Source organism: Monodelphis domestica, chromosome 3 (assembly GCF_027887165.1).
Source record: "Monodelphis domestica isolate mMonDom1 chromosome 3, mMonDom1.pri, whole genome shotgun sequence".
NCBI classification, from domain to species: Eukaryota; Metazoa; Chordata; class Mammalia; order Didelphimorphia; family Didelphidae; genus Monodelphis; species Monodelphis domestica.
The window spans coordinates 152,831,964-152,858,771 of record NC_077229.1 but is presented as its reverse complement, the minus strand read 5'-3'; the positions used below and the strand labels follow the sequence as shown (position 1 = coordinate 152,858,771).

At 34.2% G+C, this 26,808-nt stretch overlaps 1 protein-coding gene across 7 annotated transcripts in view; it reads right to left on the bottom strand.

Annotated features, from left to right (window-relative positions):
• The window catches only part of CSMD3 (CUB and Sushi multiple domains 3), a 1,668,414-nt gene that overhangs the window by 598,564 nt on the left and 1,043,042 nt on the right, over nt 1-26,808 (bottom strand). For all 7 annotated transcript variants that reach the window (XM_016431868.2, XM_056823169.1, XM_056823168.1 and 4 more), the window contains 3 exons: nt 26,310-26,492; nt 24,101-24,427; nt 19,616-19,810 (listed from right to left, as the gene is read on the bottom strand). In XM_016431868.2, the coding sequence (XP_016287354.2) occupies nt 19,616-19,810; nt 24,101-24,427; nt 26,310-26,492 (705 nt within the window). The remainder of the gene's footprint in view (nt 1-19,615; nt 19,811-24,100; nt 24,428-26,309; nt 26,493-26,808) is intronic.

The following is a 26,808-nucleotide window of genomic DNA, read 5'->3' as shown; positions in this document are numbered from 1 at the left end:
TAATAGCATTAATTTAATAAGGAATCCAGAGGTTTCATCAAACTATGGAAGGGGTCCATAATACAGGAAAATATTAAGAATCCCTCATCTAGTCCAGCACCCTTGTTTCACAGAGGAGGAAATGAAGGTTTATAGATGTTATGTAATTTGCCCAGGGTCAGTAAGGTATTAGCAGAATCAGGCTCCAAACATAGATTCTCTGCTTCAAAAGCCAGTGATCATTTTGCTGTACTATCCTGTCTTTCAGACTATGCTATGCTTTTATAGACTATAAAACAGAACCACATTCCATAGAGTGAACAATGATTCAATGATAGAAGGGGTTATATGCATCTTAAGCTCTTGAGTTCCTGAAATAGCAATATTATCCAGTTAGACTCCCTCCAAATGAACTCTTGTTGCTAGAAAACAAGAAGTGCTGGGGAGGGGGGGGGAGGGAATCCTGAAACACCATCTATTGGAATGGCCTGCTTGAGGCAACTCAGTGTTAATGCAGGTTAATAATGCTGATTTATATGCAGAATAGGAGAAGAGAAGTCTTTAATCCTTTTTTCTAATCAGTGGAGTCTTAAAATAAGCATAAATTATTTTGAAGTAGAAGAATATGTATAGCAGTGAATACTTAGCTACAAATATTTTCAGAGGAAACATATTCAAAAGAATTAATTGCAGGAGGACAGCTTGGTAGCACAGTGGATTGAGAGCCAGGTCTAGAGATGGGAGATCCTGGGTTCAAATATAGCCTCAGACATTTCTTAGCTGTGTGACCCTGGGCAAGTCACTTAACCCCCATTGCCTAGCCCTGTGAATTTTAGATTTTCTCCACCTTGATTAGTCTTTAAAATTCTAGAAACCAGGAACTTATACACCCATACTTAAGGGTTAAGTGTTGAGGAGAATGGCCTATGACAGACATGTGCTAGCAAGTGACAAATAAGAAACAACTGACAGACCCCCTTGGCTGTCCAAAATCAAGCTTAAGCTACCATTGGTACATGTGAGACACAGGAAGTGATGTAAAGAATGGTCTATATATTTCGCGTCCTCTCTCCAGGCTCTTTCACGGAGATGTGGCTCTTGCCCTGTCTCTTGCAAGCAAAGATTCTGTCGGCAGCGTGAGGAGTGCTGGGCACTGTTTGGTATCTTGGCAGTTGGCATTTGCAGCTTGGCGGTAAGGGACTGGAGAAGCTCTGTAGCATGGGCTAGGTGAGGCATCTTCCCTAAGCGACCTGGGTGAGTGGTTAGGCTGATTCCTTTTTCCTTTACCTCCTAAAATGCTATCCTCTTGGGCAGCCCCTCATCTCAGAGTAGATGGAAACTGAGGTAGTTTTAATCTTCTGAGGAGGTCTCCCAACTGAGGTCTCTGAACTTCCCTTGGCTTAGGCTAGACTGGAGAAAAACTTATACCCTTTTCTCTCTCTCTTCTTCTTAATTCCTTCCCTCTATTGTAATTAAACCACCACAAAATTCCCAACCTGATTTGAGCACTTTTATTGGGATTGAATTAATCCCTGGCAACCACTAGTATAATATATTCAGTCAATAACCCCTAAATTTTACCCCTTACAGCCCTTACCACTATTCTGCCTTAGAACCAAAATACAGTATTGATTCTAAGATAGAAGGTAAGGATATAAAAAAAAATTAAAAAGGAATTATTTGCAGGATGCATGTATAGTGGGGCAAGAGGGAGTGTTTCGATACTACACTAAACACAAGTCATCTTGAAGCCTGAAATAATTCAATTAAGTTTCCAGAAGTGCCTAATTTATAAGTAGTAAACAACAGCAAAAACATGAGCAAAATCTGGTTCCAAAAATAACGTGATAATGGAAAACTATGAGAATTTTTCATTAGTAAAATCAAAATAAAATAAGTATGATTTTTAAAAATCACAATCAGTTGGAAAAGTAAAAATTAAGGAAATATAAATAAGTAATACCAACTGCATATACCTTTAATTATATTAGAGAGGAGAAATATGGTATCATGGTATTGAGAGACATTAAGAACTTTAGATATGTCTAATATGCAAGGCACAGGGCATAAAGCATTTTAATATGCAAAAATATCATATATTTATGTAACTTATAAAGCATAATGCAAACATTTTATACACACATATGTATACATAAATATATATATGCTACCTCACATCTATTAGATTTGATTAATATGATAGAAAAAGAAAATGTAAAATGTTAGAATGGCTATGGGAAAATTAGGACACTAAAGCACTGTTGGTAGTGTTATGAAATGATTCAAACATTTTATCAATTTGGAACTATACCCAAAAGGCTATAAAACTGTGCATGTCTGTTTTTTAAATGCTTACCTTCCATCTTATAGCCAATACTGTGTATTGGTTCCAAGGCAGAAGAGTGGTAAGGCTAGGCAATGAGGGTTAAGTGACTTGCCCAGGGTCACATATCTGGGAAATGTCTGAGGCCAGATTTGAACCTAGGACCTCCCATCTCTAGGCCTGACTCTCAATCCACTGAGCCACCCAACTGCCCCTTGTGCATGTCTTTTGACCAAGCAACAACACTATTTGACCTATATCCCAAAGAGATTTAAAAAAAAGGGGGGGGAAGAACCTATATATGAAAAAATATTTACGGTGCCTATTTTTGTGGTGGTAAAGAATTGGAAATTGAGGAGACACCAATTAATTGTGAATGGCTGAGTAAATTGTGGTATATGATTGTTTTGGAAGGATATGATACCATAAGAAAAGACAAGCAAGATGCTTTCAGAAAAACCTGGAAAGGCTTACATGAACTGACGCAAAGTGAAGCAAGCAGAACCAGGAGAATAATGTATATATTAACAAAAATATTTTTAATGGATAAACTGTGAATGAATGCCACACAATTAAATATATGCTTTAATCTGCATTCACTCAGTATATAGTTCTTTCTCTTAAGATTAGTAGCATTTTTCAACTAGGATACTTAAGCTATATATGGTACTAGAGATTCTTAAGGGATTTAAAGTACTTAAGATGCTTAAGATATGCAATGATGTAAAACTAATTACTTCATAGGAAGGTGATAATTAAGATACTTAAGAATCTATGATGATTATACCTGAAGTAAAATAAATATTTAGTATTAAATATATATAACATATTAAAGTAATAAAAGGAATCAATGGGGTCAAACTGATTATACAAATGCATAGGAAGGTGATAAGATAATAAAGATATCTCTGATATTTGATATAATGAAGGTACCTAAAGTATTTAGTATTCTTAGGGTACTGAAGATACTTAAGATTTTTATCACTATTTGGGCAAAGAATAGGGGCATATATAGACAGAAATCAGGAAGTAAGTTGAATATGATGGGATGATTTAAAAAAAAAGTAAAATTAAGAGATAAGAAACAGGAAAGCAGTAGAGAAAAAGAAGAGGAGAGAAAAATGGGGCTAAGTTATCTCACATGAGGAGGCTTATAAGAGGAGAGTAAACGGAAAGAAGGGAGGGATGGCAGGCAATGTTTAAGCCTTATTTTCATTGGTATTGGCACAAAGCCAGAACAATATCCACACTTAGCTAGCTATAGAAACCTATCTCACTTAGTATAGAGCAAGAAGGGGAAGAAGAATTACAGAAGGTGGTGGATAGACAAAACTCAGGGAGGTAATAGAATCCAAAGATCTGTGAAGGAGGAAAGGCTGAAATGAAAGAAAGTTAAGTATAAATAGGGGGAAATGAAATGGAGGGAAACAAATAGTTATAATAATTGTGAATGTGATTGAGATGAACTCATCCATAAAAATGGAATAGTCTAGCAAAGGAGATCAAAATACAGAATCCCACAATATGCTTTCTACAAAAACAATAGTTAAAGGACAAAGACACACAGTGTAAAACATAAGGGGCTAGAGCAGAATATATTATGCTTCAGCTAATGTTAAAAAAGCAGGGGTAGCCTTTATGATATCAAAATTAAAGAGAAAGCTGATCTAATCAAAGTAGATAAGGAAGGAAGTTGCATCTTGATAAAGCTACCAGTAGAAAATAAATTTCTATCAATACTAAACATATGTGCACCAAATGACATAGTATCCAAATTCCTAAAGAAAAAGTTACATGAGTTACAAGAATAAATAGACCAAATAGGAGACATTAACATTCCTCTCTCATAACTCAAACAAATAAATATAAGTATAAAATATAAAAAAGAAAATAAAAAGAAAACAAAAAAGAAAAAATTAGAGGTGGATTCAATTTTAGAAAAGTTTAATTTGATAAACCTCTGATGAAAATAGAATGGGAATAGAAAGGAATATACCTTGTCTGAGCAATACAGGACACTTTCACAAAAACTGAGCATATAATTGGACATAAATGTTCCATAACAAAATGCAGAAAAGCAGAAATATTAAATGCATCTTTTTCAGACAATAATGCTATTAAAATATATTCAACATGAAGCTGAAGAAAAAAGACTAAAAATTAATTGTAAACTAGTTAATCTTAACCTAAAGTACTAGTAAGAAAATAACAAAAATCATAGAAACAATCAGAAACTTCAATAAAGAGAATCACAGCAAGGAAACAACATAGCAAAAATTGAGATGCCACCAAAGTAGTACCTAGAGGAAAATTTCTATCGCTAAAAGCTGACATGAATAAACTAGAGAAAGAGCAAATCAATAAAGCAAATCAATGAATTGAGTAAGAAAGATTAATAACAATAAAAATTAGAAATAGAATAAATTTTAAATCCTCAATTAAACACTAAAATATAAATCCTCAAAAAACAAAAGAGATTAACAAATTTGAAAATAAAAAAAACAGTGAACTAATAAATAAGATAAGGAGTTGGTTTTATGAAAACAGCACTGAAATAGAAAAAAAGATGCACTGTTTAATTTGATTAAAAAAAATGTTGTCCTGGATTTTTTTTTTCATTTTTTATCATAGTTAAGTTCTTCAGAGTTGATCATTATACTTTATTGTTATTACAATGTACAGTGTTCTCCTGATTCTGCTCACTATTCTTTACATGGCTTCATAGAAATTTTTCAAGTTGTTTGTATGTGTGTGTGTGATTATGTTGTTTTTTCATTTCTTATGGCACAATAAAATTCCATCACTATAACATACAACAACTTGTTCTGTCATTCCCCAATTGATAAACATCCCTTCAGTTTCCAGTTATTTGACACCACAAAGAGCTGCTATAAACATTATTGTACAAGCAGGTCATTTTCCCCTTACCTTTGATCTCTTTGGGATACAGACCTAGTAATGGTATTGCTGGGTCAAAGGATATAAATAGTTTTATGCTTTTCTGGGAATTGTTCTGAATTTTTCCCTAGAATGGCTATATCAGTTCATAACTCCACCAACAATATATTAGTGTCTCAATTTGTCTACATTCCCCCCAACATTTATCATTTTCCTGAACTGGGTCAAATTTATAAGAATACAAAGTATTCACCAAATGGCAAGTAGTCAAAGGATATGAGCAGGAAGTTCTCAGATGAAAAAATTTAAACTATCTTTAGTCATATGAAAAAAAAATGTTCCAAATCACTATTAGTGAGAGAAAGATAAATTAAAAGAACTCTAAGATACCACCTCACATCTATCAGACTGGCTAACATGACCAAAAAAGGACAATGACAAATGTTGGATGTGATGTAGAAAAATTGGAATGGGGAGACATACTGTCATTAGTTTGGCTAGAATAGGAGGAAAAATAGGGAAATTAGAAAGAGCTTTGCTTAAATTTTCATCCTTTCCTTGACTTTAGTGGAAGATATGAATACCTTGACAACCAGACCATCACCTGGGATTGAGGTATAGACCAGGAATAGAGCCATGGAAATTGATATTCAATTTCAAATATAATACTCCCCTTCATTAGTTAAGATAATAAAATATTAACAGTACAATAATTATGACTATTGCATTGTTTCCTGTAATGTTTGCTGATTTCTAATGGGCTGATATTTATTCATGCAACTATAAATTCAGTACTACAAGGGAGATTACTTTCGAGGACTGCGGCTTCTTTTGATCTTTACCTTTAGCGCACCTCAATGATAAAACAGTTTTTCTTCTCTGCTCTCCTTCAGCTTTTAGTATGCTCTGTAACTCAATAGTTTCACTACCCTACTCCTTTCAAAATGTGTTCATAGATATTTTAATTATATTGAAAAACAAAAGACAAATAACAAACCACTAAGAGGTATTAATATTTCAACAGAGAACTTGAAGCTTAAGCTAAAAGAATTCATCTCTGATGGGTGAATTTCAAATGGATGGGGGAAATTTGATTAGGTTCAGATAACTTCATTCTTTCCCTTAAAAAATCACACCATATTTGTATCTTCCTACTTCATGAGTGTGTAATGGCTAGCTTTGGTAGCAATATAAAGGTATAAAATATAGTTTTTTGTCTTTTTTGTCTTTTTTCCTCTGGACTTTCTAACTAAAACCCCATCCTTTAGTCCAGTCCTTTTTCTTTCATATACTATGCCCTCACATATTTTTTTCTTGTTTCTCTTGTCATCTATTAGATGAGCATTTATTAAATGTTGATTGTGTTTCACAAGTCAGAAATATATATATATATATACATATATATGTATATAGAACTTTAACAAATCTTAATTACTCTGATTTTATTCATCATAATTATCATCGTAACTCTAATGGCTCACCAAGATTCTTCCTGACTATGCCAGAGGACCATAAACTCTAGTTAAGTATCTTTGAGGATATACCTGACATGAGAGTATGATACATGGTTGTATATTTATTGTAGGAGGAACAACCTAAGCAAGTGTGCATCCCCATGTTGACTACAAGATGATTAACTTTTCAGCCATAATGGTCAAAGCTGATCTATTAAAGAGTTGGAAGAGTTATAATCTACTGGAGTGCAGGGAATACTCAAAATGATGCTTAAAAGAGGTTTTCTTTTCCTCTAGAATGACAGGTTTTAGTGATCATTGGTTCTAATCAATTCATTTTATAAATAAGGAAACTAAGACTCAAAAATATTAATACTTTCTCCAAGTCATGAAACTCACATGTATATAGCCTTAAAGATTTGTAAGGTGCTTAGCATAAATTTTCTTATTTGACCCTCACAATAATTCTTTGAAGAAAATACTACTTCTAACTTTACTTCAGAGATAAGGAATCTAAGGAACAGATTGTTATATGAACTGCTTAGTATCACAAGACTATAAAATATAGAAGGTCGAATTTTAATCATGGTCATTATAATTCCAAGGCACAAGTTCTATCAACTATGTAGAACTTGTCCCTAAGGAGCAGAGCTAGGTCTGCAAATCAGGTCTCTTGACTACAAAAAAATATAATCTTTTCAATTATATCCTTTTCCCTTTTTTTTTCCAATTCTTTGGAACATGCTGGTCAACTATCTCATGTTCTGTGATCTCTGTTTTTTTTAATATTCTTTATACATGACAGGTAATACAGTGCTTTATCAATTTTCTTAGGAACTAGGTTTTTGCACAAAATATTCATTTGAGGGAAATTTTTGCTTTGTGACATAGAAGACTAAGGTTTACAAAAGACAAAACTCACATGCTAGATTTTTCCTTAGAGAACAATTCATTCTAAAGACTTCAAATAAGTTTCATGAGGGTTGTTTACTTTGCATATATGCTCATTCACCATTATATTTTCTTAAAATTTTTAGTATTTCAAAATAAAAGCTACAACTTAATATTTATCCCAATCACTTTATCTTAAAAGGCACAGTCAAGCTTACATCTTGGGAAGGGAAACATGGAAAGTACAACATATCCATAATTTTTCAATGGCTGACATTTTTTCAGGAAACTATTTTTTCCCCTGAAAACTGGGATGCATTGAAGAAATAGATGATATAAAAATGATGTCTAATCTTCTGATCAGCTTTGAAAAAAGTAGAGGTGAGAAAAAATTTCTTTGGCTAATAACTAAAGAAGTTACCATTTATTTTAGTGCACTGGCAGAAAGCTGCTAATCACAAACCCAATATACCTGGTCAATTAATATCTTCTAAATAAAGAAAAGGATGAAAACTCCTAAAGAAGCCATCTATCTAAACAATTAATATTCCACTGACTTACAGATAATATACTACTGCTGTATTTCTTTCAGAGTTGGCAAATAAATATAAATATATGAAATTCCAAAGTTAACAAATAAATACAACTACACAAAATTTCTACTAGAGAGATGAAACTACTATAAGGATTCATCAATACTCTCAGAGTTGGAGAAAATAAAGTTTTCCCTGCAAGAAGTGTTTTAAGAGAAATGAAAGAAAAGTCAAAATCAGCTAAGGCAGAGAAAAACCCAAATACTTCAGGAGGATAGAGAATGATGTAATGTGGCATACAAAAGGAAAGAAGTTACTCCGTACCAATCTATTTATGCAAGTATTGGAGACTCATTGCATATAGGGCAGAGTTGACTCTCTGAGGAAGTAGCTAAAAATGATAAAGGGCAAAATGACAAATATTGGAGGGGATGTGGAAAAAATTATAACACTGATACATTACTTGTGGAACTGTGAACCATTTGGGACAGTAATCTAGAATTATATTCAAAGAGTTACAGATCTGTGTGTACCTTTTGAACTATATTTCTTAAGGTAATAAAGGTAAAAGGAAAAGGAACTATATGTTCTAAATATATATATATATATATATATATATATATATATATATATATATATATATATATATATATATATAGCAGCTTTTCTTTTTTTCTTGTGGGAGCAAAAAAAACTGGAAACTCAAGGGATATCCATCAATTGGAGAATGATTCAACAAGTTGTGCTACATGATTGTAACAGAATATTATTATACCATAAGAAATAGCAAACAAAATAATCACAAAAAACATGAAAATACCTATATAAAGTGATACAAAGTGAAATGAGCAGAATCAAGAGAACTTTGTACAGCATAAAAAAAATGTGATGATCAATTTTTAATGGCTTAACTATTCTTAACAAGCCAAGGATCCAGTACAACTTCCAAGGGACTCATGACAAAAAAAAAATGTATCTATCACCATGGTAGGAACAGATGGAATCCAAATAGAAATTGAAATATGCCATTCTTCACTTTATTTCCTCCATGAATAAGCAATATGTGTCTTGTTCCACATGATGAACAGGGAAAGATGTGTTATATATGATAATATATGTATAACCTATATAATATTCCATGCCTTTTGGGGTTTGGGGGAGGGGTTGAAGGGAGGGGGGGGAAGTATGTGACAAATTTTTGGACAGAACTGATGAGACAATTACTCTTGATAAACACATGTATTATAATTTATTATATGTTTACAACAAATCATATGTGTTATATTATTTGGTATGTTACATATTATGTTATATACAAAAATAAAAATAAAATCATAACTGTGGTGACCTTGGTGTCTCAGTGCATTAAGCAAGGCCTAGAGATAGGTAGGACTGGGTTCACACCTGGCGTGATACACTTCCTTGCTGTGTGATCCTGGATAAGTCACTTCACCCCCACTTCCTCGCCCTTACCACTCTACCTTAGAACTAATATATAATATTTATTATTCTAAGGCAGAAGGTAAGGGTTAATTTTTTTTATGGTAATAACAACAACAAAAGAAATGATAATCAGTATCCAAAGGTTTTAGTACTAGTCATGAGAAAACAGCATAAATCCTTGTGGTTTCAGGATCACTAAGCCATCCAAATCTTGAGACCTGATATAGAAGATGGTGAGGTATATTAACATGTTAGCACATGTACTTGGACATAATAGAAAGCAATACATGATAAGAAAATATGAAGTAAAAGATTCATTTCTGGTTATTCTCATGGGGTTGTGTTAAGAAGTATACCTGTAAGGTATACTTGGTAAAATTAATATGTATGAAAAGAAATGGCGTTTTCATCTCTGTTGCAAAAAGAAGACAAATATTTTAGTTGAGAAAAAAGCATATATGTAGTTGTCAGGGTACATAAGAAGAAGGTATAAGAAATTTCTGAAATATGGCTTAACATACATAAATGACAACCAATTGGTTTAAAAAGGTACGTTTAAAAAAAAACCTAGAATATTTTGTCTGCAAAAATGTGAAATTGAAAAAAAGGTCTTTAAAATGAAGATAGAGTGATATGGTCATCCAACTATTTATATTTATCTAGCAAATAAAACATAATTAAAATGGCAGCTATAGCAAAGCTAAAGTATTAGTATACAAGATAAAAATATTTATAGGGCAGTCAATACAGAAGGAGAACATTAATGATAATCAGTTTAACCCATCTATACATGAATGCAAAAGCTGCAAAATAAATTGAGATAAAAATGTAGGAGACAAATTCAACTTTCTTAGTATCACTTAGATTTGGTGGGTAACTCATAGTGATTCACAATTGCAATATGAAAAAAGGACTTGCAACATATTTAAAAGGAAGGGGCAAGGAAAAAAAAGAATGAAACAGTAACAGACCAAGAAGAGATGCTACTTTGAAAATAAAAGTAGGCTTTGAAGCCAGGAAGATCTGGGTTCAAATCCTTTCTCTAAAACATACTAGATTTATGACTTAGGAAAGATTAACTTCATAAGGCAAATCTCTAAGAAAAGAAGAAACTGCATAGGTAACTCTCTAAATAAAGTACCAATATACAGTGGGAGAGGGATTTTCTTACTTTAGAATTCTCTAATTCAATGAAATCACAGGTCTAATTATTAACACCTTAATCTTCTCAACAACCCTAAATACTCGTTATTATTATGTTTATTTAAAAGATAATAAAATTGATGTTGAAAGAGTTTAAGAAACTTGGCAATAGCCACATGGTATCAGAGGCAGAATTTGAACTCAGATCTCTGCTATCTCCAAGAATAATGCACTTTCCCCTCCATCATGGTGCCTCTTATAAGACACTGGACAGAATCTAGGATGATGAAATTTCATCGAGACAAATTAAATGTAAAGAGAAATACTGAAATAGAAAAATAAACTGAATGAGAAACTACTGCTGATTGAAATAGAGAAATAAACTGATGGAAACTGTTTCTTATTGAAATATTGAAATTTCTTATTGAAATCATATACTGTGACTCTAAAACAGTTAGAGAGATGGAGGACAACAGCAGTTCAAAATCTTTCTTCTTCTTCACAAAATCAGCCTGGCTTGTCTCCTTTCTCAGCTTCAACCCCAGAGAGAAACAAAGTTCAAAGTCTCTCAGTTTCTCCTGGCCAGCTCAACTCTCATATAGACCACCAATTCAAAAGCCAAGTTTCTCCTTCTTGTCAACTTCAACTGTCTAAAGTCAGAGAACCCCCCAAAAAAACCAAATCAGCCTCACAAGGATCTTTCAGCCAGCTTTTCAACTGAGAGAGAGAGAGAGAGAGAGAGAGAGAGAGAGAGAGAGAGAGAGAGAGAGAGATTGACTTCCAGTCCCCTCCCCCTGTCACTCAAACTGCCAAATCCTGGGAACATTCTGTTTTGAAAACTCCTTCTTTTGATTGACAGATAGATCTCCATTTTCTTGCATCTTAGTTTATAACTTCTCTCAGTTTCTCTCCATGCCTCTACTAAAATACACAGGACAACAAAAATCTGAAATATGGAAGTATTGACAATGGTGGTATCACTTGACTACAGTTAACATGAAAAGATTTAGGAGTTTTGATTTCAGAAAGCTAAGTATGAATAAACAATGAGGTACAGAAGCTAAAAAACTCTTATTATGATGGGGGGGGGGTAACATTACACTGTGCCCTGCCCTGGTCAAATTATATGTATAATACAGTTTTCCAATCTGGATTCTGTACTTTATATATATACACACACACACATGCACATTACACAAGCACACTTTCTCCTACATTAGTAAATTCTGGCATTCTCATCTGATTGCTTCTCAACACATTAGTAAAAAGAATGCTCTCCAAAGATCATTTAATTTTTGTGAATTATAATGGCTTCTTATTCTTCCAGTCTAATTAAGATTCAAGAGAAAACCCCTTATCTTCAGTGGAAGTGTTCATCAGACATTAAGCAACAGCCCTGCTTCCAACGATAGTTCATTAGGGATTTCATATTATATTCCCTGCTCTGGTTTTCCATAAAGAAACAAGATAGCAAATAAATCATCATTTAGCAAGGGTAACGTGGCCTAAATGGCCAAGAGGTTCTAGTAAGTCTCATTTATATCATCCACTGACTTTTATTTTTATTCTTAGTAAGAGAGAAGATTTAGGGATCAGAAATAACAATGGTAAAAAGCACTGCCAGTATTGCATTACTGTGAATCTTCAAAATAATGATGAATATATTCACATTGTATTCATCAACGTAGCCTCTCAGGAATACCTTTTAAAAGAAGCCAAAAATTTCATTCTGACCTGGAAGCAAGAGAACAGGCATCAAATACCAGTTTTGATATTTACTAGCTATATAACCCTGGGTGAGACATTTCATCTCTCCAAGTATCCATTTCTCATTTGTAAAATTGGAATTATGATACACTATCTACCTCAGGGGGTGAGAATAGTGCTTTCTAATCTCATTAGATATCCTGTAAGCATCTCACATTCAACAGAATCAAAACAAAGATTATTCTCCAAACCATCCTTCCCTCATCTCAACTTTCCCATTTTAGTCAAAATACCTTCCTTCTTATCATCTGAGTTTTAAAACTCAGTTTTGTCCTTGACTTTGAGCTCCTACTTACTCCACATATTTCAACAATCTGTTGTAAAATAGTGCCATTTCTACTTATATTCCTTAGATACGTGCCATTTTCTTTACTCACATAGCCACCATGCTAATTCAGGCAAACATGACTTCTCACTTGGACTATTATCAAAGCCTTCTAATTGTTCCCCTTCTCTGTTGTCTCTCTTGTCTCAAAAACATCCTCTCCTCAGATGCTGTAAAAAATGGACTTGAACTCTGGACTTCAATCCCCACAAGCCCTTGCTCCACTTCCCCAAAATGCTTTGTAATCTCACTGAATTCTCAGGTGGGCCGAGATCGAGAAGGAATTTAACTTGATTGCAAAGGCTTTTGTGTCTCTTTTGGACTTCCGTTTTGGAGTAGACATGGCTCTTCCATGATGTGAGATTATCTTGTCTAGGCCTCTCTGGCCTAGGCACATGTTTATTATCCTGTATTTTCTTTAATCTTTAATCTTTAATAAACCTCATAAAAATATAATACTCCTTGCAGAAAGAAACTAATTTCTTCCTGCCTCAGTCTACCCCAAATTTTAATCTTTACAATGCTAAAGTTATTTTCTTAAAGTGCCTGTCTGTCCATGCCACCCTCCTATACAACCACTCCCCAGTAATGAAATTCCAGTGACTCCTCATTAATCCCATGATCACATGTAAAAATGTATGTGTAACATTTAATACTATTCAAAATTTTACCTCCTCCTACTTTTCCAGTCCTCTCACAGTAGATTGGGTATGGGGTCTAGAGTCAGGAAGATCAGAGTTCAAAATAGGCCACACACACACACACACACACACACACACACACACACACACACACACACACACACACTAGTTGTGTGACCCTGGCCAAGTCATTTAACACTGTTTGCATCAGTTTCCTCATCTGTAAAATGAGCTGGAAAAGGAAATGGCAAACCAAGAAAACTTTGTCAAGAAAACTGCAAATCAGGTCACAAAGAGTCAGACATTATTGAACAATTAAACACCAGCAGCTACTACATGACCTAGCTATAATGATTTATTTGCTTTTCTTTACACAAACATCACTCTTCCTGACTATGTGCCTTTTGCAAAAAGTACTGGAATTCTCTTCCTCCTTGCCTCTACTGGAGCTTGCTTGCTTCCTTTAAGACTCAGCTCAATTTACAGCTTATGCAGAAGAAGTCTTTCTGCTTCTCACCTTTCTATCCTAGATAAGGTTCTTTACTCTGAATTTTTTTCCCATTTACATTATATATATATATATACATATATATATATCATATTTTACATAGTTATTGGTATGTGTTTCCCTTATTAGATTTTGGACACCTTGAAGGCAGAAACTCATTTTGCTTGCTTTCTTTCATCATAAATTAGTATAGTGCTTGAAACATGGTAAATAATAAATGCCAGTTGACTAAAATGTAATATAAATGTGCAGTTATTATTCAAGTAATCATATCTGAAAACATTATGAATGATCCAAAATGAATGTTTTCTCATTTAAGAAGTAATAAATGTAATAAAAAGATAACAACAATGACAACTTAGGTCTGAGATATTTTCTTCTTTACTATTTGCAGCATACTTAATGAATTAACAATTAAAGGAACACCAATTTTACTTTTAACATTTAGGTCCGTCCATATTCTACAAAAATATAAATAAACCTATTATAGTTATATCATTGTAAAGGGAACAAATTGATATTTTTTTTAAAAAACCACACACTATTCACTTGAAAGCATTTCAGAGAAAGGACATATTTCCCAAAATCATACTTTTGAAATATATCCTATTTTGACTTAAAATTGCTAGGCAAATTCTCATTTTCCTATTCACAATTAATAGTTTATCCTCATTTAGAAACTAACAAGTTCATATTCTAAGAAGCTAAATTACCAGGAGAAATGGAAAATGAACCAAAAATTACTCATGGGAATTTTTGCATGTCATCCATATTTATAACTTATTAGTATGATCTTTCTGACTACTGCCCTTTCAATACTTCCTAAAAGTTTGCATTTTTATATAAAGTATTGTCAATTAGTTTGAATATATATTACATGTTTTAAAATAATATATAGACAATTCTATATATACATTCTTTATAATGTGCATATTTAAGGTCTATGTATGTATAAATAAGTATATACTTAAGTTAGTTTCTTAATAGTCTTTTCCTAGTCTCAAAAGACTCTCCACCCTCAAACTTAACTGTTTGGTAATTCTTTACTATACTTATCACACAATATTGCTTATTATATTATAGCTCTACATATTTCTGCTTCATCTCCTTACTAAAAAAGTTCTTTGAGGTTACAGACCATATTTAATCTTACTCCCCCCTTCTTCACCCCCTACATGCATCATAGAAGGCATCATCTGTGAGATAGATATGTATATACAAATTATGTTTTTCATATTTTCATTTTTTAGTTCATTCTCTGGAGGTAATATTCACAAGTTTTCTTCAAGTATTAACTCTGTAGCTGTGTATAACGTTCTCTTTATAGAGAACAGCTACTCATTTAGCTATTAATTATCCCATGTAGTTCTTTCAAGGTTTTTATTATTTTAATTAGTCTGCTCATCATTTCTTATGGTACAAATGTGTTTCTTCAAAATCATATACCCTAATTCCCTAATTGATGAGCAACCTCTAAATTTTCAGTTCTTTGCCACCACAAAGGGAGCTGCTATATATATTTTAGAAGGTATAGGTTCTTTTCATTTTTCCCCAATATCCTTGGAAAACAAACCTAATAAATTTGTTGGGCCTAAACTTACACACTGTTTTATAACTCACTGTGTATAATTCTAAATTGCTGTTCAAAACAGTTGAATCAGTTCATAGCTCCACCAATAATGTATGTATTACAATTTCTCCACATCCTCTCCAACATTTATCATTTTGCTTTTTTGTCATTTTAATCAATCTTTTGGGTGTGAGATGACTTATCAGAATTGTTTTGGTTTGCATTTCTCTAATCAGTAGTGAATTAGAGCATTTTTTCATATACCTACTGTAAACCTTAAAATTTCTTAAACTTATGAATGTTGGAAATTTCACCATTGAGAAATCTCATACTGGAAAAAATTTCCTACTGATAGTAAGAACTCTATTGGAATGTGATCCCCCTTGGCATGGGAGGATCCTTCTCCTCCCTACCTAAGACTACTTTAGGACAGAAACCTTTTGCTAAACAGTGGAAAGGGCTTTGACCTATGCTTAAGCATAGAACAGGAAGTTCTTTGAGTCATGATTGATTTTAGAATTGATACAATAGAGATACTTGGAATGACAGAACCAGGTCTTGAAACTACAATCTCCACCCTACTGAGAGTAAAAGGATTTAGGAAGGGCTATAGCAAGGATCAAGATTTAATTATTTGAGAATATGACCTTCAACAGACATGTGCAAAGGGGCAGACCTCTGGGCGGTCCTGGGTTAAGCTAGAGCCACCATTGGCACAGGGAAGACATGGACAGTGATTGGTAGATGTGAGAACTGAGGGGAGGGAACTTAGATGGTTTCCTTAAAGATAGCAGGGTCTGAGGACCAGAGGAGGTTCGAGAGGTTTTGCTCTGAGAGGTGGTGCTCTGAGAAGCTTGCTCTGAAGGAGGCTGGAGGTGGAGGCCCCTGAGACTGTTTCTCCATTTTGGGCACGTGAGTGATAGGGACTGATCTCTTTTCTTTGCCTCAGCTATCTAAGGGCTTGGGCCTTTGGCCCAGCCTAAGGAGAGGGGGTATTTTAAGCCCTATTCCCTTCTCTCCCTCTCTCTCTCTCTATCTCTCTCTCTATCTCTCTCTCTCTCTCTCTCTCTCTCTCTCTCTCTCTCTCTCTCTCTCTCTCTCTGTCTATCTCTAATGCCTTTCTTCCTCCTGTTTGTAATTAAAACTCCATAAAAGGTTGACTGCTGACTTGAGTTTTCATTTAGGAATTACATAGCTGAATTCCTTGGCGACCTTAAATTAATATATATCAGTCTTTTAAAGTGATTTCCTTGTCACACTACACATGGCTTTGATATCTTTATCCTAAAATTGTCTGTATCTTTTGTCCAAGTATCAATTGGGGAATGGCTCCTACTATTATAAATTTGACAAAGTTCTCTATATATTTTAGATATCAGACTTCTACCTTAGAGGCTATCAATTTTTTCCACTGATTTGTTAACTTTATTTTTGTAATTTTGGGATGTTTGTTTTATTTATACAAAGCTTTTACAACCTACTGTATTCAAATTATCCATTTTACATCCACAATGCTCTCCCTCTGAAGTTGACTCATAAATTCCTCTCCTATACACAAACCCAATACTTAATATGCTCACTGTTCTTCTAATTTATTTGTTATTTCCTTTAAATCTAGTTCATATTTCCATTTTTTATCTTAGTGAATGATATAAGATATTGAGCTATACTATGAATTTTAGATTTACTCAACCCTGCTTAGTCTAACAGAACAGGAATGTCTACACCGCTACTTAAGGATTAAGTGTTGAGAAGGATGGCCTATGACAGACATGTGCTAGCAAATGACAAATCAGAAACAACTGACAGACCCCCTGGGCTCTCCTAAATCAAGCTTAAGCTACCATTGGTACATGTGAGACACAGGAAGTGATGTTAAAATGGTCTATATATTTCGCATCACTTCCTCTCTCGGACCTCTTTTTGTGGAGAGGTGGCTCTGGCTCTGGTTGTAGAGAGGTGGCGGGTGGCAGTGTGTTGGGTGTCTTGGCATCTTGGCGTGGCTGCAGCTATTGTCTGGGTTTGATGGTGAGCGTCCTTGATACAATACTGGGAGCAGCTTAGTAGCCTAGTTCAGGTGAGGCATCTTCACTGAACTCTCTCGGAGTTTAGACTAATTCCTTTTTCCTTTACTTTCCAAAACACTATGCTCTTTGGAAGCCTCTAATCTTCTGAGGAGGCCTCATGGTGGAGGTCTTTGAACTCCCCCTAGCACAGGCTAGGCCGGAGAAATCCTATTTCTTCTTAATTCCTTACCTCTATATTAATTAAACCACCATAAAATTTCCAAACTGACTTGAGTATTATATTTGGGATATAAATTAATCCCTGGCAACCAATTAAATTTATATTCAGTCTGAACTCTAAATTTACCCTTACAATACCTAGTTTCTGCCAAACTACTTTACAGTTGTCCCAATAATTTTTACCAAATAGTATTTTTTTAGTCCCCAAACATGAATCTATACTTTTGCCAAATATAAAGTTAATATAAACTTTTACTACTGTTTGTTATATCCCTATTCTGTTACACTGATTTGCCTTTCTATTTCTTAGTACCAGATAATTTTAACAATTATTGTTTTATAATACAATTTAAAATTCAGTTCTAATAGAACTCCTTCCTTTAAATGTTATTTTATTTTTTCATTTTCATTTCTTTTGATGTTCTTAATCTAAATGAATTTGTTATTACATTTCCTATATCAATCCTATTATATAGGATTGTCATTTTAATCACATTAGATCTGCCCATTCACGAACAATTAATATTTCTTCAATAATTTGGATCTTATTTTATTTGTGTAAAAAAAGTATTTTATAATTATGTTCATGTAGTTCCTGGCTCTTTTGGACAGGTGTTCTCTCATATATTTTACTCTGGATATTTTAAATGGAGTATCTCTTTATATCTTTTCTTGCAGTACTTTGTTAATAATATATAGAAATGTTGATGATTTGTGTGGGTTTATTTTATATTGTGGAAAGGAAACAAGACTGATAGTTTGTGAGGGAAGGGCCCAACTGGGAGTGGCAGTTGGGTCTTGTGACTAGCACTTCCTTCCTGCCATGTGGGACTTGCTTCTGGGTGTTGGAGGAGAGAGGAGCGTGGTCAGTCCAGTCTGGAGTGGCATGCTCTTCTTGGTTCAGCCAGTAGACACAGGCCTCTGAAGGTCAGATTTGTTCTTGTTTGCTTTCTGTGTACTGCTAAGATTCTGAATTAGAACAACAAGAGTAGACGGGAGTGGGATAAACTCTCCGCCAGCCTCTAGGGCCTGGCCCTATACTCTGAAGCTAAGGAAAAACTCCAATTCCAACTGGATTATTAAACTTTATATTATTTGAATTTGCAGTCAGATAAGTGGACTATCTTTTCTGGTCATAGAGGGAGCTGAACTTCAGTTTCAGTCATTCAAAGACAAACCGTCCTTATTGGACCCCTGCTGTTTCCTCTCAGCAGGGGGCATCTCCCTCCCTTGCCTCACCAAGCAATATTCCCTCTCTCCCTTAACCCCTCATTACCCCATACAAACCTCCCTTATCCCCCAGTTTTCCAATCTTCCTATTTCCTTTCCCAATAAATATTAGTTTTTTTTTTTTATGGTTTCAACTAACTTTTTAGTTGAATCTCTAGGATTTTCCACCTATACTGTCATGTCATCTACAGAATTTTTTATACCTCTCCCTCATTTTGATTTCTCATTTCTTTTTCTTTTCTTCTTGCTATTTCTAGTATTTCCAATACTATGTTAAATAATATTGGTGATAATGAGCATCCTTGTTTTGCTCCTGATCTTATTGGGAAGGTGTCTACCTTATCCACATTACAATGATACTGGCTGTGGTGTTAGGTAGATGTTTCATATCATTTTTTAAAAATCCATTTTTACCTATAATTTCTATTGTTATAAATAGAAATTAGTGTTGCATTTTGTCAAAGATGTTTTCTGCATCTATTTATATAATCCTACTTTCTGATAATGTCTTTGGTGGAGTTTCCAAATTTTTGTTGATTTTCATGCATTTTTGTCTTCTCAATAACTATGGTGTATCTGCATTTCTCTGTGATTATTAAAGAGATAACAAAAACATATGTATATATTTGCATATACACTCAAACACACATATATAGGAACTTACCTCCACATCTGGGAATCGGTCCACTCCACATTACTTTGCCATCCATAAGTATGCAAGTGATTGTTTCAGTTCCTTGTGTCTTAATAAAGCCTTCTTCACAAATGACTGATATTGAACTTCCTAACTGAAAGTTGTCTCCAAACCGGCGAGCATTTATTGGTATTCCAGGATCAGGACATTCATTGTGTCCAAATGCTTTAAAATAATTAAGAAGTTAAAAAAAATAAAAAGTCATAACAGACTTGAGAGATACAAATAATGATCTAGGCTTTTCTAGAGAAAAATGCTGAATACATCATAGTTTCTGAAATTTTTAGCCCAACTGACACTGAAACCTTTGATTCCAAACCGAAACTATTAATATGGCAATCTCAGTTTGTTTATTGACAGTGTAAGGGTGTGGTTAATAGAGAAATCAAGTATTCATTATATAGCATTAAGTTTTCCCTGTCATTGTTATCACTTAATATATCTAATAAAAATGATAAATGTTTATTGAAAATTATTGTAGTGAAAAGGATAGATTGTTTTACATCACAGACTATAAAAAAATGCTTGAGGTGTGACTATATAGTATTGAATGTTGCTCACATGACAGTTTTACTGCTGTATGAACAAATATATTTAAGTATATTGGGGAATATCCTGTATAACAGCGTTATACTCTGTGGGACATTTTTATCTATGCTTAATCCTCTAAATATGCAGTGATAGTTGCCTGAACTGAACAATTATATATTCTTATCAACAAAGCATAAAATTGAAAATATGAATAAAGTTACATGATAATGTTAAAGGTGCAATAAACATGAAAATTTAAATTTAAAGACTTTTCCCAAAATAAAAATTATATGGTCTAAAATATATATGTATATATACAGATATATACATACACACATATGTATATGTGTATGTATGTGTGTGTGTATAAAGTATCCATCCAAATCTCCCTGAGAGAGGCAACAGATTTAAATTATTGTATGTTGCCATGGCACAATTCACAATTGTTTTCACTTTAATGCAATGCATATTGTTATTAGTTGTCTAAGCTAGGCATTGGGAAGAAAAAAGACATCTATTATTCTAAGGGACCAATATGAAGAGACTTTAGTCCTGTTGTCATAAGGAAATGTATTATTAAATTATCTAGCTGACTGGTGACTAACAAAGCTAATTAATTTGAGGTGTGTTGGGGAGAACAATGAAAAGTTTCTTTATGTTCCACATTTTAGACTTTTGGTAGAACCATTGCATAAAGAAGCACTGATATACATGTATATTGAACCACTCACGAACTCTTTCCATTTCACATTATATTTTCTATTGCCTCATTATTTGCCTGAGATGGAAATATCAATTTGTATCTGAAACACAGATAGAAAGTGACCTCTCCCTAAAGCAATAGCACATGTACAAAAGGACAATAAATTGAATTATGTAAAACATGTATACTCCTATTTACTCAATTGATGTAGTCTATTCAAGAAGGTATTTTTACCACCTCAGACAGTTAAAAAAAAAACAGTAAAATTGAAAATAGACATTTTTCTTGAAAAAGGGGCAGAATTGCATAGTGGATAAATCTTAGAATCAGGAAAACCTGAATTCGCTAATGATGTCAATTGCATCGATTACCAAAAGATGCTTCTAAAATAGATTTTTTATAATTTTCAAAATAATTTCTCTCATCTCTGCAAGTTAAACTTAAATTCAAATAATAATAGATACTATAATTTTACATTAAGATAAATATTATTTTCCAGTCATCAGTATGCACAAATATATGGAATCAATTGACACAGCTTTGTCATGTGAATTTAAGTATTCATAAATTCTGGTTCTAATTTAATTGTCCCAATGATTCTGGCCAATAGGCAGGGCTGTTGCTTGTGTGCATTGGTAGTTACTGCTTAAGTCAGTGAGGTGGCACAGTGGATAGAATGCCTGGCTTTGAGTCAAGAAGACTCATCTTCCAAAATTCAAATCCAGTCTTAGACCCTTTCTAACTATAAGACCATGGATATGTCACTTAACCCTCTTTGCCTTGGTTTTCTCATTTGCAAAATGGAAATTTTGTTGGAAATTGTTAGAAAGTATTGGAAAAGGAAAAGGAAAAGTCTCCTAATATCTTTGCTAAGAAAACCCAAATGACTAAATGTAAAAGGAGAGAGATTCCATTTTTGCTATCTAAATAGGTGGAATTAACTATGAATAGGTTTCTATCTCCTGGAATTTGTACCTTTGCCCTAAGGTACTGAATTTTTAAGAGGCTATTTAACCCTTAAACACCTCTCAATCATCCTAGATATGATTAACTGACACAATCAAATCTTAAGAATGCCTTTTGTCTATTTAATTTCTCTTATTATATCTAGGCCACTCCCATATACTGTATGGCAGTGATAATGAACCTGTCACCTGTGCCAAAAAGGGAATGCAGAGCCCTCTCTGTGGGCACACCTGCAGTTGTCCTCCAGAGTTTGCTACTAGAAAGCCAGAGGGCCTGGGGTGGAGCCATTCCCCTACCCCTCCCCTTGTGCTTGAGGACATTCCTGACTTCCCTAGTCCCTCTGCCCAGAAGCCCAATGGGAGCTTTTCCTCCCTCCCCTGTCCAGGGTAAAATGCTGGGGGAGGCAGGGAGTCACATGCTGGGTGAGGATGTCAGGCAGATGGCAGCCTGTTGAGTCTGTGGTGAAAGGGATTCCTATGGTGGGATTAGAGAGGGTTTGAGAGGAACAGAGTTCACAGTATGGCACATAAGCTGGAGAGGAGTGGAGTGCTGGGGCCACTCTCCTCCCCCTCTCCACAGATTCCTCTCATCACCTGCCCTTTTGCCCAATAGCCCAATGGGATTGCTTCCTCCCTCCCCTATCTAGGGTAAAGGGGGATTGAGAGGTGAGGTGGAGGTGGGGCAGGGTACTCAGTCTGGGGTGAGGGGTGGGGATGGGGACAGGCACTCCATCTCTAAAAGGTTCACCATCCCTACTTTCTAGGGCCCTCCACTCCTACATCCTTTGTCCTAAGCCTTTATGTAATCAGTGGTTATCCTTCCTTTCATATGACTCCCCACTACTGTATAGAGAGGAACTAAATTTTAGGTCAGTGGACATTCCCCGTAATTAGATTACTATGGGTCATTACAGAGATGGTGGTCCTCCCAGGGTGTTTGGCTCACTGTGATGACTGGGATCATTGTCTTCCTTGTCCTGATTAAAGACTTGTTCTTAAAACTACTCTGGTAGTTATAACATATTTTTTTTGGTTGGCATTGTTTTAATTTTAATGTCAAATGAAAGAATAATTATAATGATAAGTCTGTGTTCAGAGAGTTCTAGCTTTACTAAGAGGACTTTTTTGCAGACCTCTACATAAAATATTTTAATTTGAATTTATCAGGGAAGTGAAAGAGGAAGAGAAGAAAGGGGGCCATTATCTTGGACTAAGGGAGGCAGGCAGCACACTTCAAGGACAGGTTGGGGGCTGGGGACAAAAGCAAAAGCAGGAGGGGGAACACATAGAGAATGGGGCCAGCCACTGAGAGGAAACAGGGGTAGGGGGGAAGACCTGTGGGAACAGGACATAGACCCAGACAGGAAAGGGTAAGCCACTGGCTAGGATCTGTGACAGACATGGGAAGGTAGGGAAGATGGCAAAATGGCCAGACTTGTGAATGAATGGGTAGAGCCTGAGACCTCAAGCCAAGCCTCAGATCTGAGGCTGCCTTATGCTTTGTTCCTTTTTTTTTTTAAAACCCTTAACCTTCTGTCTTAGAATCCATACTAAGTATCAGGTCCAAAGTAGAAGAGTCATAAAGGCTGGGCAATTGGAATTAAATGTCTTCCCCAAGGTCTTACAACTAGGAAGTGTCTGAAGCCATATTTAAATCCAGGGAACATACATATCTTTCAGAATTCTTCTTGTAAAGTCTAATTTGTGATGAGAAGAGATCAAGAATTATCTATAGTTGAAGGGAGGCTAAATTAGTTTAATGTGTATATTACTTTGTTCCAAGGAATTTAAATTTAATGGGTGTTTAAAAACAAATGAAAACTGATGATTATTATCTTATTAGTCCTTTCATTTAAAACACAGGGAAATTCTTCCCCTATTTTGGCTTTTCTCTCTCCCTGCATCCTCCCTTATCTAGTCTTTAGAGTGTTCTGTGATATGTTTTCCCTCAACATAGAGAAATCTGAGATCTCTTCCCCTATAAAGGCTCCTGCTCTCCCCCAAATTAATTTGTCTTTGCCACAGGCACTTTGTGGTACTTGCCTTGAACAAAAGAATAACTGATAGAAATAGCACCAGACTAAATAAAACAGATTTCTAATCTGATCTATGCTTTCCTTGTCTTTTTGGAAACTTAATGTTATCTCTCTGAGTCTCAGTTTCCTCAGTGTTAAATGAGCAGTGGGCTTGATTATTTTTAGGATCTTTTCTTGTTTTGATGTTCTATGATTCCATTTAAAAACAAAAATGACTTACTATTATATGTTATGTTAAAGCCTCGTCCTGACATTGAGTGGTCTGCTTGAAATTCCAGTCTCAAAATATGACTGTTGCTAGTGAGATGAGAAGGAACCTCTGCACCAGTGAATGTTCCAAGGATTGGAGAGTCTGGAGAATCACCGTCCTTAACAGCAAGGAAGTCAAACTGAGATTCCAAGTCAAAGTCATTAAATGAAAGATGTATCCGGCTCCCAGGGTCTGAGATGATTGTCCAGATACAATTTAAATTATTTCCATATCCTTCAGGATAATCAGGAGAAAGTACTGTTCCCATTGGTGCAGTAAAGTTAGAAAGGCAAGGAACTGTCCAGAAACAAAAAGATATTTTAGAGCAATAGGCATTTTAAAAAGTGAACATCCAATACTCAAAGCTAACATTATTTCAAAAGGTTGTATTCAAATTATATATTAAAAATATCTAACTTTTCTGATCATGTTGATCCAGAAGCTCTACAACAGAACAGTAACTGGAGTATCTTTATCTCCATCTATCTATCTCTATTTACTTGGAAAGGTTTAAAAATTACATAGCCTTGTAAAAAACAAAACAAAGAAATGGCCTTATGAAACTTGATTTTCTCAAAACTGTGGTTATTCAGTTGGAGTGGGGAAAAAAAACTGTATCCAGATACAATAGCATTTGTTATACGGTGGATGTGTTGGGATCAAGTTTAGTTTTTGGTTTCTGAGAAAGTCCCATCCCAATTTATGAAACTGTTCTGTAATAGAACTGTCTGTGAGTTGTTTTGCATAGGTTTGGCATGAGAGGAGTCAAACCTCATTCTCCCTCCCTCCTCTATTACACCTAATTTTCTATGAGGCAACTTTGTCCAATCAAAACTTAAATTGAAGGCCTAATTTATCTAAATAAGACTGTGAATAGACTTCTCTAGGCTTAATAGGGGGATGGTAAGAGTGGGGAAGGAGAATGTGGAAGAAAATGTTGCTAGTGTACAATTTGAGAAAAATGCTACTATCAAAAGATTTCTCAAATTTCCCATTATTTTATCACTCTCCAATAGCTCCTCTAACTATGGTAACTTGATTAGGATAAGAAAATAGAAACCACTAACACTTTCTGACATCTTAGGAATTGTAAAGGTTTAAGGGACCCTTCTCTTTGGTTGTTCACAGATTTAGTGGAATTGATTGGATAGATTTAAATTGTTCCTAAAAGGATTATCCCTCTGGGAAAATATAATAAAGGATCTTAGCAGTATTAAATTAAAATATATTTTTAATAAAAAATATCTTTAGACTAGAAAACATTACAACATAGTTTTCTCATGAAAATAAAGTATCCTAGAAGTGTAGCTCAAAACATAGTCTGTTATTCTAGGAAGTAGTTATAGATTAAAAAAAAAAGGAAAGGAAAAAAAAGACTTGTGACATGTAAATATTCATACTATTAGAATGGCTTTATCTTTTCTACTCATGTATTATCATTTTCTGAATTCACCTGGTCACAGAATACGTGCATAATAATCTGTCTACTAGCTTAATATCACAGACATAGTCTCTCATTTTTACTGATTGGTAATTAAGATAGGGTTTTATTGAACATAGAGCTAGATCAATAGATAATGGGGATTAAAATTTTAGTGCAGTTACACCATTATGTTTTAATGTATGTATTTAGAGAAATATACTTTTCACTCAAAAACACTGTATATTAGGTCTTGACACAGTTCATTATGCACAACATAAATAAGTGGCAGCTAAATGAAGTATATAGCACTTTGTAAGTAAGCATTTAAGAGCAAAAATAAGTTAATGCATTATACATAGGAAAAGCTCTTTAAATAATTTAAATACTCTTGATTGTAAGTCAGCATCTACTAACCTGATGAAATAAATAACCTTCTATAAATTAGCATATAAATGTATATATTACATGAAAAACCTAGACATTTATAAAATATATCTTAAAATGATGGATGACATTAATTTTAATAATGTAATCATATTATACTATGATTTTAATAATTAGCAAAGGGAAGATAAAAGTTCATTTTAAACATCAATGAAATGTATTTTGTGATAGAAAGATAGAATCATAAGAATTCTAGTTTATCGCTCCCCTCCACAAATTCTAACATATTTTTGCAAATGGATTTTAAGATGGACAACTCTAGGCAAGCATATTGTAACATGTTGTACACAAAATCAAATATACTAGACTCACAGATACAAATTGGTATGTTTGCAGACCACTGGTTATTTTCTTGACAAATAATTGATTTTTCTCCAATAAGCTCAAATCCAAACTGACATTCAAATCTTAAAATATCTCTGTTTGAAAATCCATCTCCTTCTCGAATTCCATACAATGGTGTTCCAGGATCTCCACAGCTCTCTTTTTCAATTTCTATGGGAATAAAAGTGAAGCATTACTTACTAAAGAAGTGTATTAAACACATATTCTCAGTGTGATAATATAGGTTTCATGATTTGCTCCAGAGATGCTGGCAAAATAGGAAATGGAGTTTAATGATTAATTATTAATAATTAAATATGATCTTTAATTCTTTCCATCCCAATTTAAAATGAGTCAGAGAAGAGGATTCACAGAATCTCAGAGAAATTCTTCCTTCAGTAGATATGAAAACCAAGGGATAGATATTAAAAAGGTAGAAGGAGAAGTTAGAATTCCTTTTACTCCTTCAAAAGAGCAAAGTATAAAC